Source organism: Oncorhynchus kisutch, unplaced genomic scaffold, assembly GCF_002021735.2.
Source record: "Oncorhynchus kisutch isolate 150728-3 unplaced genomic scaffold, Okis_V2 scaffold3967, whole genome shotgun sequence".
Classification (NCBI taxonomy): Eukaryota; Metazoa; Chordata; class Actinopteri; order Salmoniformes; family Salmonidae; genus Oncorhynchus; species Oncorhynchus kisutch.
The window spans coordinates 117,371-134,401 of record NW_022265912.1 but is presented as its reverse complement, the minus strand read 5'-3'; the positions used below and the strand labels follow the sequence as shown (position 1 = coordinate 134,401).

The 17,031-nt window shown below is 44.6% G+C and overlaps 1 protein-coding gene across 1 annotated transcript in view; it reads left to right on the top strand.

Annotated features, from left to right (window-relative positions):
* Positions 1–17,031, top strand: part of LOC109882200 (alpha/beta hydrolase domain-containing protein 17C) — a 34,593-nt gene that overhangs the window by 11,804 nt on the left and 5,758 nt on the right. Inside the window, exon 2 of the mRNA XM_031821369.1 lies at positions 12,299–12,478. Within this exon, the coding sequence (XP_031677229.1) occupies positions 12,299–12,478 (180 nt within the window). The remainder of the gene's footprint in view (positions 1–12,298; positions 12,479–17,031) is intronic.

Here is a 17,031-nt window from a genome sequence, read left to right as displayed (position 1 = left end):
CCCCGCCCCCTGTCACTCAAGGAGTGCAGTTGTTGATCGTCCATGAGATCATTTGCTGACTGTTCACTCTTCAGTCTGCATGATCAATGCACAGATGCAACAATATGTTGATGACTGATGCTGCTTTCCACTACGCTTCTTAATATAAATCCACAAATGCACTTTATAATGACACCTAGTTTGTATATCTTACTGTCTGAAAACAGTTTGTCTTTGCTTAGCAAGTTGTGGCTACAATAAATCGTTAGCCGCTAATTTCTAGTTAGATTAAATGTACGGAGTCAGCGAAAACGCAGCTAGCTAATACAGCCTGATACCTGTACTGGTGTAGGCATAAATCAGAGGGGAATAGGCAAAGCATGAATATGTTAAAGAAGAAGTTACAGGTCTGTGAGAGCCAGAAATCTTGCTTGTTTGTAGGTGACCAAATACTTATTTCCACCATAATTTGCAAATAAATTCATTAAAAATCCTACAATGTGATTTTATGGATTTTTTTTTCTTCTAATTTTGTCTGTCATAGTTGAAGTGTACCTATGATGAACATTACAGGCCTCATCTTTTTAAGTGGGAGAACATGCACAATTTGTGGCTAACTTAAATACGTTTTTGCCCCACTGTATGTGACTCGTATTGCCAAAATAACCGGCAAGGACCCCCCCCCCCCAAATGTATTTTCTGCACAACCTGCCCTGAATGACAGGTCGCCATTGTGTTGTGAGACGAGCCTGATGCTGCTCACCTTGCATCGCTCACCGGAATATTCTCTCCAAGCTACATTCATATTAATGTCATGTCAGTTGTTTGAATAGGCATGTGCAGGCCTCTGTCCTCGTGCATTATACGGTTATTTTCAACACCGCTAAGGGCAGTCACAATGTTAAGGGACAGATTCCTCGAATGTCATTGCTATCAGAGGACAATGAAAAGAAAGCAGAAAAACCCTCCTTTATTGGTTTCATTCTTTTATTACTACTTGTCTTTCTCTGCCATCCCTCACTGTTGCCGGGGTAACGCTGGCGGGAGTAGAGGCGTGCCCCGGCATAGATGAAGTGTGGTTTCCCCCATGCCCTGAGACAAGATTACTGCCCCATTTAGAGGAGATGGTTGAATGCTAGGGAAGGGCCAGGCACAATATCCCCAAGCTTCCAGAAATGAGTTGGTCTGTTATAATACCCTACCTGTAGAATCAATTCGAATCCAAATTTATGTAGGCCTTCTGAACATGAATGCATAGGGTTTTGCCAGCTGAACATGCAGGTTACTCAGTGCATTAAAAGTACTGATAAGAAAGTACCAACTCATCAAGCTTTGATTATTTGATTCAGCTGTATAGTGGGGCAAAACCCAAAATGTGCCCCCGGAGGGGAGGGGGGGGACAGAGTTTGGGAAACCCTGAGCAAGTACACTAGTTGGCCTGTTGGCCTGGGTCACTTGGCGCTCTGCCCAAAGGAGTGCACTATAGGAAATGAGGTGCCATTTCAGACTTGTAAACTAATATACGCCTTCTGATTTAGACTGGTCTACCTAGCTAGCACACGATGGGCTACCTCAACCTCCCTGGCCTTGGTAATGCTCTGCAGGCAGGTGTGATATGTTTGTCCGGATTACCAGAGGAGCTGCTTTATAAATGAGGTCACCCACCCCATTAATCTGTCCTCGGGTACAGTAATATAAAGTCCTGTGGATGCCATACCCTGCCTAGTAACACACCGCATTTCATTCCAGATAGGTTTGTCCCCTTGGCCTGCTCAACGTTTCCAAGACGTCGTGCCATGTTATTGTTGCCATGCACATCTTCTCTACACCAGCTCTAGAGTCACATCTTCTCTACACCAGCTCTAGAGACAACTTCACCTGGCCATGCACATCTACTCTACACCAGCTCTAGTCACAACCTCACCTGGCCATGCACATCTTCTCTACACCAGCTTTAGTCACAACCTCACCTGGCCATGCACATCTTCTCTACACCAGCTCTAGTCACAACTTCACCTGGCCATGCACCTCTTCTCTACACCAGCTTTAGTCACAACCTCACCTGGCCATGCACATCTTCTCTACACCAGCTCTAGTCACAACTTCACCTGGCCATGCACATCTACTCTACACCAGCTCTAGTCACAACCTCACCTGGCCATGCACATCTTCTCTACACCAGCTCTAGTCACAACCTCACCTGGCCATGTACATCTTCTCTACACCAGCTCTAGTCACAACTTCACCTGGCCATGCACATCTTCTCTACACCAGCTCTAGTCACAACTTCACCTGGCCATGCACATCTTCTCTACACCAGCTTTAGTCACAACCTCACCTGGCCATGCACATCTTCTCTACACCAGCTCTAGTCACAACTTCACCTGGCCATGCACATCTTCTCTACACCAGCTCTAGTCAAAACTTCACCTGGCCATGCACATCTTCTCTACACCAGCTCTAGAGTCACAACTGGTTTTGTGGAGGAACCCTCCTTCTTTCTTAACATGCACATCAATAAACAAGCTAGTGTATGCTAATCTCGCTCATTAGTTCTCACACAGCCCCATCATTTAGGCTTAGCCCCATGCTGCACGTCTGTTTACGTGCAGCTAATAACATTGCACTAAATTATTCATTGGTGGGAGGCTTAGCTTTATCAATCCCGCTGAATTAATTTGACCCTTTTCCTCACCCATAAAGCATGTGAACATTGAACCATATCCACGATGGGATTAAGTCATTACGGCTAAATAATTGAAAACTATTTAGAAAAGGGGTCTGGAATATAAGTTTCTAATCCTCCACAGCTGTCGACATGTTATGGGGATTTGGGACAAAATCAAACACTCACTGTCATGTTGGCAGTGTCTTCTCAGAAGCCCTCAGTGGTGCATCATGGTCTCTTAGTGCTCCAGGGACTAAGGACTAGACAGAGCATAGCCCTACACCAGTTGTTCCATCCTCCAGAGGGGATGGGCTTTTTAATGCTCCTTTTCTACAAGCGTTAAGGCTTAACACCATGCCCCTTTTTGTTTTCAGGCAAATAGGGTCAACAGGCCAAATGGTTACAATGTGGGTGAAGCACCAGGATGCTCCCTCAGGATGCTCATCCTGTCTCTTCCCTGTTCCCTTCTTACTGTGGCGTGGTCTGGCTAGCCTCATAGCTATGGCTGGTGCTCTGTGGGAGAAGCAGATTCTAGTCTGGACAGTAGAGTACAGGCCAAGCTAAAGAGAGGCTGGGTTACAGTTGATGGTAATGCTGTAGGCTATTAGTATTAGTAGGTTGTAGGCTATTAGACCATGTGACTTGACATGGGAAAACTCTAGGGCCTAGCTTAAAGATATCCTTTGAAAAGATGAAACTCTGAAATCCTCTATACCATGCAGCACCCTTCCGTCCCATGGCGGTGGAGTATCAGTTTCAACGCAGCACCCTTCCGCCCCACGGGGGTGGAGAATCAGTTTCAACACAGCACCCTTCCGCCCCACGGGGGTGGAGTATCAGTTTCAACACAGCACCCGTCTGCCCCACGGGGGTGGAGTATCAGTTTCAAGGCAGCACCCTTCCGCCCCACGGGGGTGGAGTATAAGTTTCAACGCAGCACCCTTCTGCCCCACGGGGGTGGAGTATCAGTTTCAACACAGCACCCTTCTGCCCCACGGGGGTGGAGTATCAGTTTCAACGCAGCACCCTTCCGCCCCACGGGGGTGGAGTATCAGTTTCAACGCAGTACCCTCTGCCCCACGGGGGTGGAGTATCAGTTTCAACACAGCACCCTTCTGCCCCACGGGGGTGGAGTATCAGTTTCAACGCAGTACCCTCTGCCCCACGGGGGTGGAGTATCAGTTTCAACACAGCACCCTTCTGCCCCACGGGGGGTGAGTATCAGTTTCAATGCAGCACCCTTCTGCCCCACGGGGGTGGAATATCAGTTTCAATGCAGTACCCTTCTGCCCCACGGGGGGGTGAGTATCAGTTTCAATGCAGCACCCTTCCGCCCCACGGGGTGGAGTTGACCAGTTGCGTATGGTTTGAGCCTAGATGTTGATGGGCCTTTGTGCCTCATTTCTGTGCATTCTCCACAGCCTGTGACCAGTTGTCAGATCTGTCTAGGTGGTCTCTGCCAGGCTGTTTTCCAGTGAATCGTTTGAATCATGACATGAGTAAAGACCTCACACTCCTGTGCCTCCCACTGATGGACATCTCTCCTCTTCTCTCACCTCTCCTCAGGCTGTCCACCTCAGTGCCTCAGGCATCCATGGACATCTCTCCTCTTCTCTCACCTCTCCTCAGGCTGTCCATCCCAGTGCCTCAAGCATCCATGGACATATGACCTGACCAGTTGTGAACCTCCTCTGTCTTCCTAAGAGAATACTACTCATGCTGTTTAACAAGTTGTTAATGAGCATCTTTAACCCGGCATGTGATAACCTGGTAATATATTTATTAGTCTTAAATAAGACATGGGGACAATGAATGACAATTGGCGCATAAGATGAGTAGCTAGATGGAAACACAGGGCAATAGGCTGAAACGTGGCTAAAACCCAGATACAGGGAATAACTATTGTAAAGAATCAAATAACTCAATTACGACAACACAAAGAAAACAAAAACAGCCAATATACAGGAAAGGACAAAATGGTAGGAAATTAAAAAAGTAAATTCTCACATTCATTATTAATGCATTGAGAGCGGCGAATGGGCTTGTAGAATGCCAAGGCTAGGTCTCGCTAAATGTCATCAGAAGTTCAAATTAAATTGTCTGTACTGAAGAATACCCGAGGCCCTTGCCCCTTTGTCCTCTCCACAGAGCTTACATCCTTGGAAATGTTCTCTGAACACATCTGCACACACTGTAGGCTGCATCATGGTTTAAAGTGGCTTCCTCTCCTCGTCTTCTCCTTCATCTGACAATTTGAAGGTTGAAAGTATTGTTGGTAGTGTCTACTTGGAATTCGCATGAGTACAAATGAAGGCAAGGAGACGAGAAAACGAGAGTAAACTACTTGAGATGCACGCCTGGAATTTGCTAAATTCTTAGGCTGGATGCTCTGAATAACAACCAATAAGATCCTCTCTTCAAACAAAAGTGCTCAACTCCAACTTCTTCTAACAAACGATTCTTCCAATTAAACATATGATGTATTGTGATAGAAAACACCAAAGAAATTCACTAGTATGGGTGAGCTGGTATTTGCAGTTGTATTTCCACAACAAGTTTGGTTTTGTGATGTTTCAAGTCCAGTCTGAGGATTTAATTCACCTCAGAGCTGGGGTGTTTTCAGGGTAAACTGTAAAGACTGGCAACCGGAGGGAAGTTTCTGCCTGAACATCTGGAAATGTTTGTTTTGGCTCCCATGAGCCGTTTCGCAAAATGAAGACTACTGTATATTAGGCGCCTTATCTCGCTAACACCCTTCTCTCGCGACACAAAACACTCTTTTAGTTCATGTCCAAGGCACTTAGGGCTTGCTTTCATTATTTCTGCTACCTGTTAACTCACTCTTCATCTGGTTCTAGTGAATGCTCGAGCTCAACTCGGTGCTGGCTTTTTGACTTCAAGGTTAAGAAGGTTGATTTGAAGTCTATATTTGGCATGCTATGATGATTAGTCTACTGTTATAAGGATTCAGCAGCCCACAAGTGTAAGGACCTTTTGAGCGAGCACTTTGCAATTTATTGACTTGACAAGTTTTCCCAGGACAACTGCTTTCATTCTTGCTCTGCTCTCTCTCAGCCTAACTCTTTCTCTAACCCAACAAACTGGGCTACAGTTTGGGCTACAGTTTGTTGGTTTGTTATGTAGTGGACTTTCTTGAGGTCGATACAGTGCTGGCCTGGACCTCAAGGTTGCCCTGTTGTTCTAGCCCCATTTATCCATTGAATCTCACCAATGGATATTTGTTTATGGAAACATGGCATCTGCACTGGGCTTGACTCCTCTTTTGAATATCTCTCTTCCTCTCTAGTAGTTCTCTCTCTGTAGTTTTCCTTCCATTCAGTGCCTCTGGTGTTTGGACAAGTGTTTTCACTGAACACTTTATTTTCCCTCACTCCACATGTCACTGCTTCTCCAAGCGGTGGGTTATGATCAATTCCCTGATTAGCTTGGAATAAGAGAATGTTCTTGTTTTTGTCCAGTTTAAACACAATTCCATTTCCTGTCCATTTTTCTCTCTCGAGCGAACAGCCCTTTTTCCAGTGATACTTTGGCAGTGGATGTCTTTTTAAATTCCACATCTGAAATCACAACTTGGTGTCTCTGACTTTTTGACCTGTTTGACCTGTTTATCTCAATGCCTGACCTTTACTACTACTGGGACTACAATAACAGCTGTGTCTGCAAACAAAGATGTCCAGCCTGTGATGCCTTAGCAGGGGAAATGAAAAGGGAAGTGAACATGTCTCATCCTTTTAACATCCCTGGTTAATAAATGCCTGCATCAAACTTAAAGCGTCAATCAGCAGTTGAAACGACAAAGCGTTTGCTAAAAAGCTGATGGATAGGGAAATGGAACCACTCTCAAATTCATAGACGGCACTATGGATGCAAGGACTGACCATCCATGATATTAAAATAATAGTTTTAACCATGTTTTAAGATTATACTGTTTGTTTTTACATTGACTTTGTTTACAAACATTGGAGTAAAGCTTATTTCGGGTTCTGATGGGGTTCTGACAGTTGAACTAAGCTCCTGAGGCATTTCTACATTTATATTCTTTAAGAATCAGTGGGTCCATATTATTAATTTATAAGTCACATTTTTTGTAGCTACTGCAGCTTGCCTCTAAGGCCAAAAGCATCAGCTTTTCCTCCTGGATGGAACAGTTAGATTTGGCTCGGGAACTTGTTATTAAAGCTCTCTTGCCTGACCGGCTGAAAAGCGAGGAGCATGTTGTTCACTCACTCCTCTGTTTCTGTGTTTATTTATTGGTTATACCATTTTCCTCACTCACCTTCTTGCTCTCTCTAGCTGCCTCTCTCAAACACACACACATGGTAATTTGAACTATCGTGGGGCTGTGACTCGTGTCCTGTAATATAGGTATCTTATTGATACCGGCTCAGTTTCCTACTGTAGGCAGTTGGCTGCCTAGTGATTGCAACATTGGAATTATCCGATGTGAATAGATGGCAACGATGTTTAGTTTCCAAGTGCTACTGAATAAGCTCATCTGAAATGCACCAATTACACATGATCCACATGACTCTACTATATCAATCCATTCCAAATCTTTATACTATACATGACACGGCCGGCATATGTTGGTCTGGTCTAGGGCAGCATCAGAACTGCTGGGACCAGGCCTGAATAACACAATTTGCCTCTAATTTACTTTGTCTGCAGCGGACCTTTTCCTGCTCAAAGTGAGCCGCTGCTGTTGGAAGTCCAAACTGTCCAACTCCTTGGAGCAGCTTAATGTGCATCAGCCTCGTTACTGTGTCTTCGAGAAGGAGCGATCTGGAAGCCATCGGCGTCGTTACTGTGTCTTCGAGAAGGAGCGATCTGGAAGCCATCGGCCTCGTTACTGTGTCTTCGAGAAGGAGCGATCTGGAAGCCATCGGCGTCGTTACTGTGTCTTCGAGAAGGAGCGATCTGGAAGCCATCGGCCTCGTTACTGTGTCTTCGAGAAGGAGCGATCTGGAAGCCATCGGCCTCGTTACTGTGTCTTTGAGAGAGCGCGCTCTGGAAGCCATCTTTACTCTGTTTTGGAGAAAGAATCCCCTCTCGGGCTCAGTGAAACGGGCATAATCAACAGAATCTGGGCTAGAGGTTGACCGATTATGATTTTTCAACGCCGATACCGATTATTGGAGGACCGAAAAAGCTGATACCGATTATTGGAGGACCAAAAAAAGCTGATACCGATTATTGGAGGACCAAAAAAGCTGATACCGATTATTGGAGGACCAAAAAAGCTGATACCGATTATTGGAGGACCAAAAAAAGCTGATACCGATTAATCTGCCATTTTTTATTTTATTTAAAATGTAATTAATTTTTTGTTTGTTATAATGACAATTACAACAATACTGAATTAATATTTATTTTAACTTCATATAATACATCAATAAAATCAATTTAGCCTCAAATAAATGATACATGTTCAATTTGGTTTAAATAATGCAAAAACAAAGTGTTGGAGAAGAAAGTAAAAGTGCAATATGTGCCATGTAATAAAGCTAACGTTTTAGTTCCTTGCTCAGAACATGAGAACATGAAAGCTGGTGGTTCCTTTTAACATGAGTCTTCAATATTCCCAGGTAAGAAGTTTTAGGTTGTAGTTATAGGACTATTTCCCTCTATACCATTTGTATTTCATATACCTTTGACTATTGGATGTTCTTATAGGCACTTTAGTATTGCCAGTGTAACAGTATAGCTTCTGTCCCTCTCCTCGCTCCTCCCTGGGCTTCGAACCAGGAACACAACGACAACACCCACCCTCGAAGCAGCGTTACCCATGCAGAGCAAGGGGAACAACCACTCCAAGTGTCAGAGCAAGTGACATTTTAAAAGCTATTATTGTGCACCCCGCTAACTAGCTAGCCTTTTCACTTCGGTTACACCAGCCTCATCTCGGGAGTTGATAGGCTTGAAGTCATAAACAACGCAATGCTTGGCGCACAACGAAAAGCTGCTGGCAAAACGCACAAAAGTGCTGTTTGAATGAATGCTTACGAGCCTGCTGCTACCTACCACCGCTCAGTCAGATACTTGTATGCCCAGTCAGATTATATACAACACAGGACACGCTAGATAAACTAGTAATATCATCAACCATGTGTAGTTAACTAGTGATTATGATTGATAGTTTTTTATAAGATAAGTTTAATGCTAGCTAGCAACTTACCTTGGCTTCTACTGCATTTGCGTAATAGGCAGTCTCCTCGTGGAGTGCAACGAGAGGCAGGTGGTTATAGCGTTGGACTAGTTAACTGTAAGGTTGCAAGATTGGATCCCCCGGGCTGACAAGGTGAAAATCTGTTGTTCTGCCCCTGAACGAGGCAAATAACCCACGGTTCCAAGGCCGTCATTGAAAATAAGAATGTGTTCTTAATTGACTTGCCTAGTTAAATAAAGGTTAAATAAAGGTGTAAAAAAAAAAGTGTCCAAAAATACAGATTTCCGATTGTTATGAAAACTCGAAATCGGCCCTAAATAATCGTCCATTCCGATTAATCTGTCGACCTCTAATCTGGGCAAATGTTGCCCAGTCTGGGTGTACTTAGCTGGTCCCTTATGGGAACCTCACATCTTTTGCGTGAGTGAAAATAGAAACACACATGAATTTCCCAGCAGCCTGAGGATTCATTAACCCATACAGTTTATTTGCCTTTGAAGTTAGAGCACGTCGACTGGCATTTCTATCAATTAATAAAAAGCATTAGGCATTGGGCCGGCAACATTTTGGCTGACCTTTTATGGGCTTTTCATTTATTTTTTGGGTCCAAAAGCCAGCATTTACTGGCTAACGGAAACCCTGGCGAACACCCTCAAACACACACACCCAATCACACACCTCCTTCAACCCTCCGCCTCCTTAACTGGGCCGAAGTCTACAGCGTAATTTCATGGGTAAATGTACATGCACCTGCTCACCTTCCACATATTTAGCCATGCCTAACTGTACGGCGTGTTGCGTGTTACATCTTAGCTTGTGGTGAGTTGTGTAAGCCTTTGATTCACCCTCATGCATTCCACACTTTCTTGGAGTTCTCAGAGTTCATTTTAAAAGGCCCAACAAAGCAGAACGTGACGTTGAAGGCAGTCTCAGGGAACACGATGTACAGCACTCCCTTCCTCTCTGCCTTGCCTGCCTTTGTACGCACACACACACACACACACACACACACACACACGCACGGGGTTCGCAGCTGTTTTGTCTCCTCTGCAACTTTCGCCATCAAAGGGGACTAGCCTTTCGAAACCTTTGAGGCCCAGCCTTTAGGTCACGTATCAAATGTGTTTCCATTTTGTCGGCAGACTTCACCGCATACCTGACACACAGCGCCCCGAAGATCGGGTTCCCTGAGGTTTGCTCTCGCCATGGGAAAGCCTGCCAAGAGTGGAGGAGGAGGAGTGGGAGAATGAAATGTAGGGCTGTCCTCTCGCTACCTCTGTCCTCCACCCATCCATCCCTTATTTTTATCTCAATGCTCTAGCTTGAGTTTTTATAGGGCAGAACTGATGCCTGAAGTGTGTGTGTGTGTGTGTGTCAGTGTGCCAGGCAGACAGCTGCCCCGGGCCACAGCACTGGCAGCCAGGCTTTAAAGTGACATGATCCTCCCCTATTCGGCCTGCTGCCTCCCACTACGAGCCTAGAGACTAAGCTATATAGCAATGTAGCTTAGCTACATACAGTGTATATATAAGTATAGCTCTGTACACAAGTCTGGATTTAACTACACAGCTCTCCTTTCACTGTGTAAACTCAACTCTAACTGATGTGCTGATAAGAGTAGATGTTTTAATGTCAGTCGGATTTGATAAGGGTTAAGTATATCAGTGTTTGGTAAATAAGAATTACAGTCTCTAGAAGCTTATTTCATGACATCCTCTGTTGCTCAATTGGCAGAGCCTGGTGCTTGCTACTACAAGATAGTGGGTTCAATTCCTGGGACCATCCATACATAAAATGTATGCCAACATGACTAAGTCGCGTCGGGCTAAATGGCATGTATTATTATATTACATTGTAAACGTTCTGTTATGGCGTGTTGTTGTACAGTGATGTCATGTTGGGTTAGATAGGAGATATTGTCTCCTTGTTGTACAGTGATGTCATGTTGGGTTAGATAGGAGATATTGTCTCCTTGTTGTACAGTGATGTCATGTTGGGTTAGATAGGAGATATTGTCTCCTTGTTGTACAGTGATGTCATGTAGGGTTAGATAGGAGATATTGTCTCCTTGTTGTACAGTGATGTCATGTTGGGTTAGATAGGAGATATTGTCTCCTTGTTGTACAGTGATGTCATGTTGGGTTAGATGGGAGATATTGTCTCCTTGTTGTACAGTGATGTCATGTTGGGTTAGATAGGAGATATTGTCTCCTTGTTGTACAGTGATGTCATGTTGGGTTAGATAGGAGATATTGTCTCGTTGTACAGTGATGTCATGTAGGGTTAGATAGGAGATATTGTCTCCTTGTTGTACAGTGATGTCATGTTGGGTTAGATAGGAGATATTGTCTCCTTGTTGTACAGTGATGTTAGGAGGAGGTATCGTCTCCTTGTTGTACAGTGATGTTAGATAGGAGGTATCGTCTCCTTGTTGTACAGTGATGTCATGTTGGGTTAGATAGGAGATATTGTCTCCTTCTTGTACAGTGATGTTAGGAGGAGGTATCGTCTCCTTGTTGTACAGTGATGTTAGTTAGGAGGAGGTATCGTCTCCTTGTTGTACAGTGATGTTAGTTAGGAGGTATCGTCTCCTTGTTGTACAGTGATGTTAGTTAGGAGGAGGTATCGCCTCCTTGTTGTACAGTGATGTTAGATAGGAGGAGGTATCGTCTCCTTGTTGTACAGTGATGTTAGTTAGGAGGAGGTATCGTCTCCTTGTTGTACAGTGATGTTAGATAGGAGGAGGTATCGCCTCCTTGTTGTACAGTGATGTTAGATAGGAGGAGGTATCATCTCCTTGTTGTACAGTGATGTTAGATAGGAGGAGGTATCGTCTCCTTGTTGTACAGTGATGTTAGATAGGAGGAGGTATCGTCTCCTTGTTGTACAGTGATGTAGTCTGGGTCAGATATCTCCTAGGAGGATGACGACGGTGGTAATCTGGGTCTGATATCTCCTAGGAGGATGACGACGGTGGTAGTCTGGGTCAGATATCTCCTAGGAGGATGACGACGGTGGTAGTCTGGGTCAGATATCTCCTAGGAGGATGACGACGGTGGTCATCTGGGTCAGATATCTCCTAGGAGGATGACGACGGTGGTCATCTGGGTCAGATATCTCCTAGGAGGATGACGACGGTGGTCATCTGGGTCAGATATCTCCTAGGAGGATGACGACGGTGGTCATCTGGGTCAGATATCTCCTAGGAGGATGACGACGGTGGTCATCTGGGTCAGATATCTCCTAGGAGGATGACGACGGTGGTCATCTGGGTCAGATATCTCCTAGGAGGATGACGACGGTGGTCATCTGGGTCTGATCTATTAACCTTATTTTGTTTCTTTCCTTTTTTTTCGCCCACTTTCCTTCATCTCCTTGTCCACAACTATCGGTCTGTCTATCCCCCCCATCTTCTCTCTCTCGCTCTCTCACTCTCTCTGTGTCCTAACCTCCTTCCTATCCAGGTATGGAGTGACCCCAGAGAACATCATCCTGTACGGTCAGAGCATCGGCACGGTACCCACGGTGGATCTGGCGGCGCGCTACGAGTGTGCCGCCGTCATCCTGCACTCACCTCTTATGTCCGGCCTGCGAGTGGCCTTCCCTGACACGCGCAAGACCTACTGCTTCGACGCCTTCCCCAGGTGGGTTATTATGGGGTGAGATTGTGAGATAGTGGGTCGGCGGAAGTAGATGGAGTCTAGGGACAGAGGGATGGGATGTTGGATGCGTTAGCTTTCCTGGCCTGTTGTCTTTGACTGAATGACAGTTGATATACAGCCATGTGCCAAAGCACTGATTTGGATTTTGGTTAGGTAGTGTTATCTCTCTCCTGCAGGGTGCTGAGGGAATGTTAAGGTGCAGCGGTAGGTAGGTAGTAACTTGCCATGCTAGCTAGCTATGAAAGGTTGGCGGCTGGGCTCACAGACCTAGTGAAAAATAGGACTCCCAGGTCTCGGTCTCTGGCCGGCCTCTATCAGATGCCTGTATTATCCATAGGGTTTGTATTGTGTCCCCTAGTCATATTCCATAAGCAGCTACTTCCTGTGCTGCTTTATTGTAAAGGAAAACTAGAAAATAAGTCTTGGTTATCAGAGGGAGAACAAGCTATTAGGATGAGAAATACTGTACATTTGGTGCAGGTGGGAGGAACAGATAGCATCAAACTGTTATCAACCCTCAGCCCTGACACCTGTGGAACAATGCCATCAAACTGAGATCTGTGGGACATGAGATCTGTGGGACAGCGGGCAGAAGAGGAGGAGGAGGAGGAGGGGGGGGGTGGAGAGCGAGCAGAAGTTGAATCTGCAAGTGGCTCTCCTAAGCTGGTACTGCTGTAGAGGACTGCTATAGAGGCCTACAGGTAACTGCCAAAATAATGGAAATACTTGAGTAAATGAGGGTTCTCTGTTATGGTGTGGAGTGCATTATCCTGGCATGGTTTAGGACCTCTCATCATCCCCTTACAGGGTCTCTGTTATGGTGTGGAGTGCATTATCCTGGCATGGTTTAGGACCTCATCATCCCCTTACAGGGTCTCTGTTATGGTGTGGAGTGCATTATCCTGGCATGGTTTAGGACCTCTCATCATCCCCTTACAGGGTCTCTGTTATGGTGTGGAGTGCATTATCCTGGCATGGTTTAGGACCTCTCATCCCCTTATAGGGTCTCTGTTATGATGTGCAGTGCATTATCCTGGCATGGTTTAGGACCTCTCATCCCCTTATAGGGTCTCTGTTATGATGTGCAGTGCATTATCCTGGCATGGTTTAGGACCTCTCATCCCCTTAGAGGGTCTCTGTTAGAGTGCCTTGCAAAAGTATTCATCCCCCTTGGCATTTTTCCTATTTTGTTGCATTACAACCTGTATGGAATCTGTGTGGGTAGCTGGACAAGTAGGATGACTGACAGTGAAGGTGAACAGGTGATCACGTGTCAGGTGACAGAGGAATGGATGAGACTGAGGCAGGAATTCCTTTAACCATAAAGTGGTATATTTACTGAGTAGTCTATGCTGCATCACAAAGGAAACAGAATAACATGTATCCAATCAAACTCATAATCACAAAGATCAAGTCGTAACAATCATTCATTTATTAACATAATTAGGAATCAGGCCCACTCTCCTGATCGCAACGGATAGTTCAGAGTCGGATTAGACGGAGTTAAGGAAGAGAAAGCAGCAAGATGGGCGATGGCGATTTCCTCCTTTTATGGAGTTGAGATCTGTGAGATATTTCCACCTGACCTAATTAAAGCACTCCTGGCCCAGCTGAGCAAGTGGCCTTGAATTAAAAGATTCTTCCAACTCTATGGGCCTTTTCTACACTAATTGAAATTGATTTCTATTTGGATTTCACGTAATGGACATACACAAAATCGTCCAAATTGGTGTAGTGAAATGAAAAAATAAGATGTTTAAAAAAAAATGATAACTAGAAAAGTGGTGCGTGCATATGTATTCACCTACTTTTCTCTGAAGCCCCCTGGTGCAACCAATTACCTTCATAAGTGGCATAATTAATTAAATAGTTGCACACAGGTGGACTTTAAGTGTCACATGATCTGTGTGTATATATATATATATATATATATATATATATATATATACCTGTTCTGAAAGGCCCCTGAGTCTGCAACACCACTAAGCAATGGGCACCACCAAGCAAGTGGCACCATGAAGACCAAGGAGCTCTCCAAACAGGTCAGGGACAAAGTTCAGGGTTAGGTTATAAAAAAATATCAGAAACTTTGAACATCCCACGAAGCACCATTAAATCCATTATAAATTTTTTTAAATAATATGGCACCACAACAAACCTGCCACAACAAACTCACAGACCAGGCAAAGAGGGCATTAATCAGAGAGGCAACAAAGAGACCAAAGATAACCCTGAAGGAGCTGCAAAGCTCCACAGCAGAGACTGGAGTATCTGTCCATAGGACCACTTTAAGCCGTATACTCCACAGAGCTGGACTTTACGGAAGCGAGGCCAGAAGAAAATAAGCAAACACTTTTGGTGTTCGCCAAAAGGCGTGTGGGAGACTCCCCAAACATATGGAAGGCGGCACTCTGGTCAGATGAGACTAAAATGTAGTCCCCACAGTGAAGCATGGTGGTGGCAGCATCATGCTGTGGGGATGAGGGGCTGGGAAATTGGTCAGAATTGAAGGAATGATGGATGGCGCTAAATACAGGGAAATCCTTGAAGGAAACCCATTTCAGTCTTCCAGAGATTTGAGACTGGGACAGAGGTTCACCTTCCAGCAGGACAATTACCCTAAGCATACTACTAAAGCAACACTCAAGTGGTTTAAATGGAAGCATTTAAATGTTTTGGAAAGGCCTAGTCAAAGCCCAGACCTCAATCCAATTGAGAATCTGTGATATGACTTAAAGATTGCGGAACCCATCCAACTTGAAGGAGCTGGAGCAGTTTTTCCTTGAAGAATGGGCGAAGATGTGCCAAGCTAGATGTGCCAAGCTTATAGAGACATAGCCCAAAATACTTGCAGCTGTAATTACTGCAAAAGGTGGCTCTATAAAGTATTGACTTTGGAGTGGTGAATAGTTATGCACGCTCAAGTTTTCATTTTTTTGTGTGTCTTATTTCTTGTTTCACAATATAAAATATTTAGCTTCTTCAAAATGGTAGGCATGTTGTGTAAATTAAATGATACAAACTCCTGAAAATCTATTTTAATTCCAGGTTGTAAAGCAACAAAATAGGAAAAATGCCAAAGGGGGGTGAAAACGTTCACAAGCCACTGTATGGTTTGGGCTGCAATATCCTGGCATGGTTTAGGTCCTCTACCCCCTTAAAGGGACAGGTAAATGCCAATATATGCATGACTGTGCTTTTGTTGTTAGTCTCTGAACCCTTTGAGATTATAGTCTTATTCCACCTGGAATGTGAGGATCCTGCTTTAAAGCTACAATTTCTGAAGGAAGAATTCTGCTAGCACAGTCAGTGTGTTTTAAAGGAGGGGAAAAGTACCTGTAATTGGGGAAAGAGGTTTGGAACTCTCCTATTGGTATTTAAACAAATTTACCGCCTGGTGATGTCACCAGTCAGGTCAGAACTCCAGCTCTTACACTAAAAGGGCATTGTCCGCAATGTTGCTATCATTCCAACCTCATTTTGTGTGTGTGTGTGTACGTGTACGTGTACATGCATACATTAATACCAAAAAGTATGTGGACAGCTGCTCGGCAAACATCTCATTCTAAAATCATGGGCATTAATATGGAGTTGTTCTCCCCTTTTCTGCTCTAATACCACTCTTCTAGGAAAGCTGTTCACTAGATATTGGAACATTGCTGCAGGGACATGCTTCCATTCAGACTCGAGCATTAGTGAGGTCAGGCGCTGATGTTGGGCGATTAGGCCTGGCTCGCAGTCATGCTGAAACAGGAAAGGGCCTTCCCAAACTTTTGCCACAAAGCTGGAAGCACAGAATCTTCTAGAATGTCATTGTATGCTGTAGTGTTAAGATTTCCCGTCACTGGAACTAAGGGGCCTAGCCCGAACCATGAAAAACATCCCCAGACCAATATTTATCCTCCACCAAACATTACAGTTTGCACTACGTATTCGGGCTTGTGACATTCTCCTGGCATCCACCAAACCCGGATTTGTCCATCAGACTGCCAGATGGTGAAGTGTGATTCACTGGCAGCTTCAATAAATAGTACCCGCAAACACCAGTCTCAACGTCAACGTTGAAGAAACAACTCCGGGATGCTGGCCTTCTAGGCAGAGTTGCAAAGAAAAAGCCATATCTCAGACTGGCCAATAAAAATAAAATATTAAGATGGGCAAACAAACACTGGACAGAGTTTTGGCTTTTTCTTTGTTTTGCAGGTACTATTTAATGAAGCTGCCAGTTGAGGACTTGAGGCGTCTGTTTCTCAAACTAGACACTAATGGACTTGTCCTCCTGCTCAGTTGTGCACCTGGGCCTCCTACTCCTCTTTCTATTCTGGCTAGGGCCAGTTTGAACTGTTTTGTGAAGGGGGTAGTACACAGCGCTGTACGAGATGTTCAGTTTCTTGGAAATTTCTTGCATGGAATAGCCTTCATTTCTCAGAACACGAATAGACTGACGAGTTTCAGAAGAAAGTGCTTTGTCTACACTGTATTTCTGATCAATTTGACATTGTATATCTCTATATATATCATATGTAGTGCACATA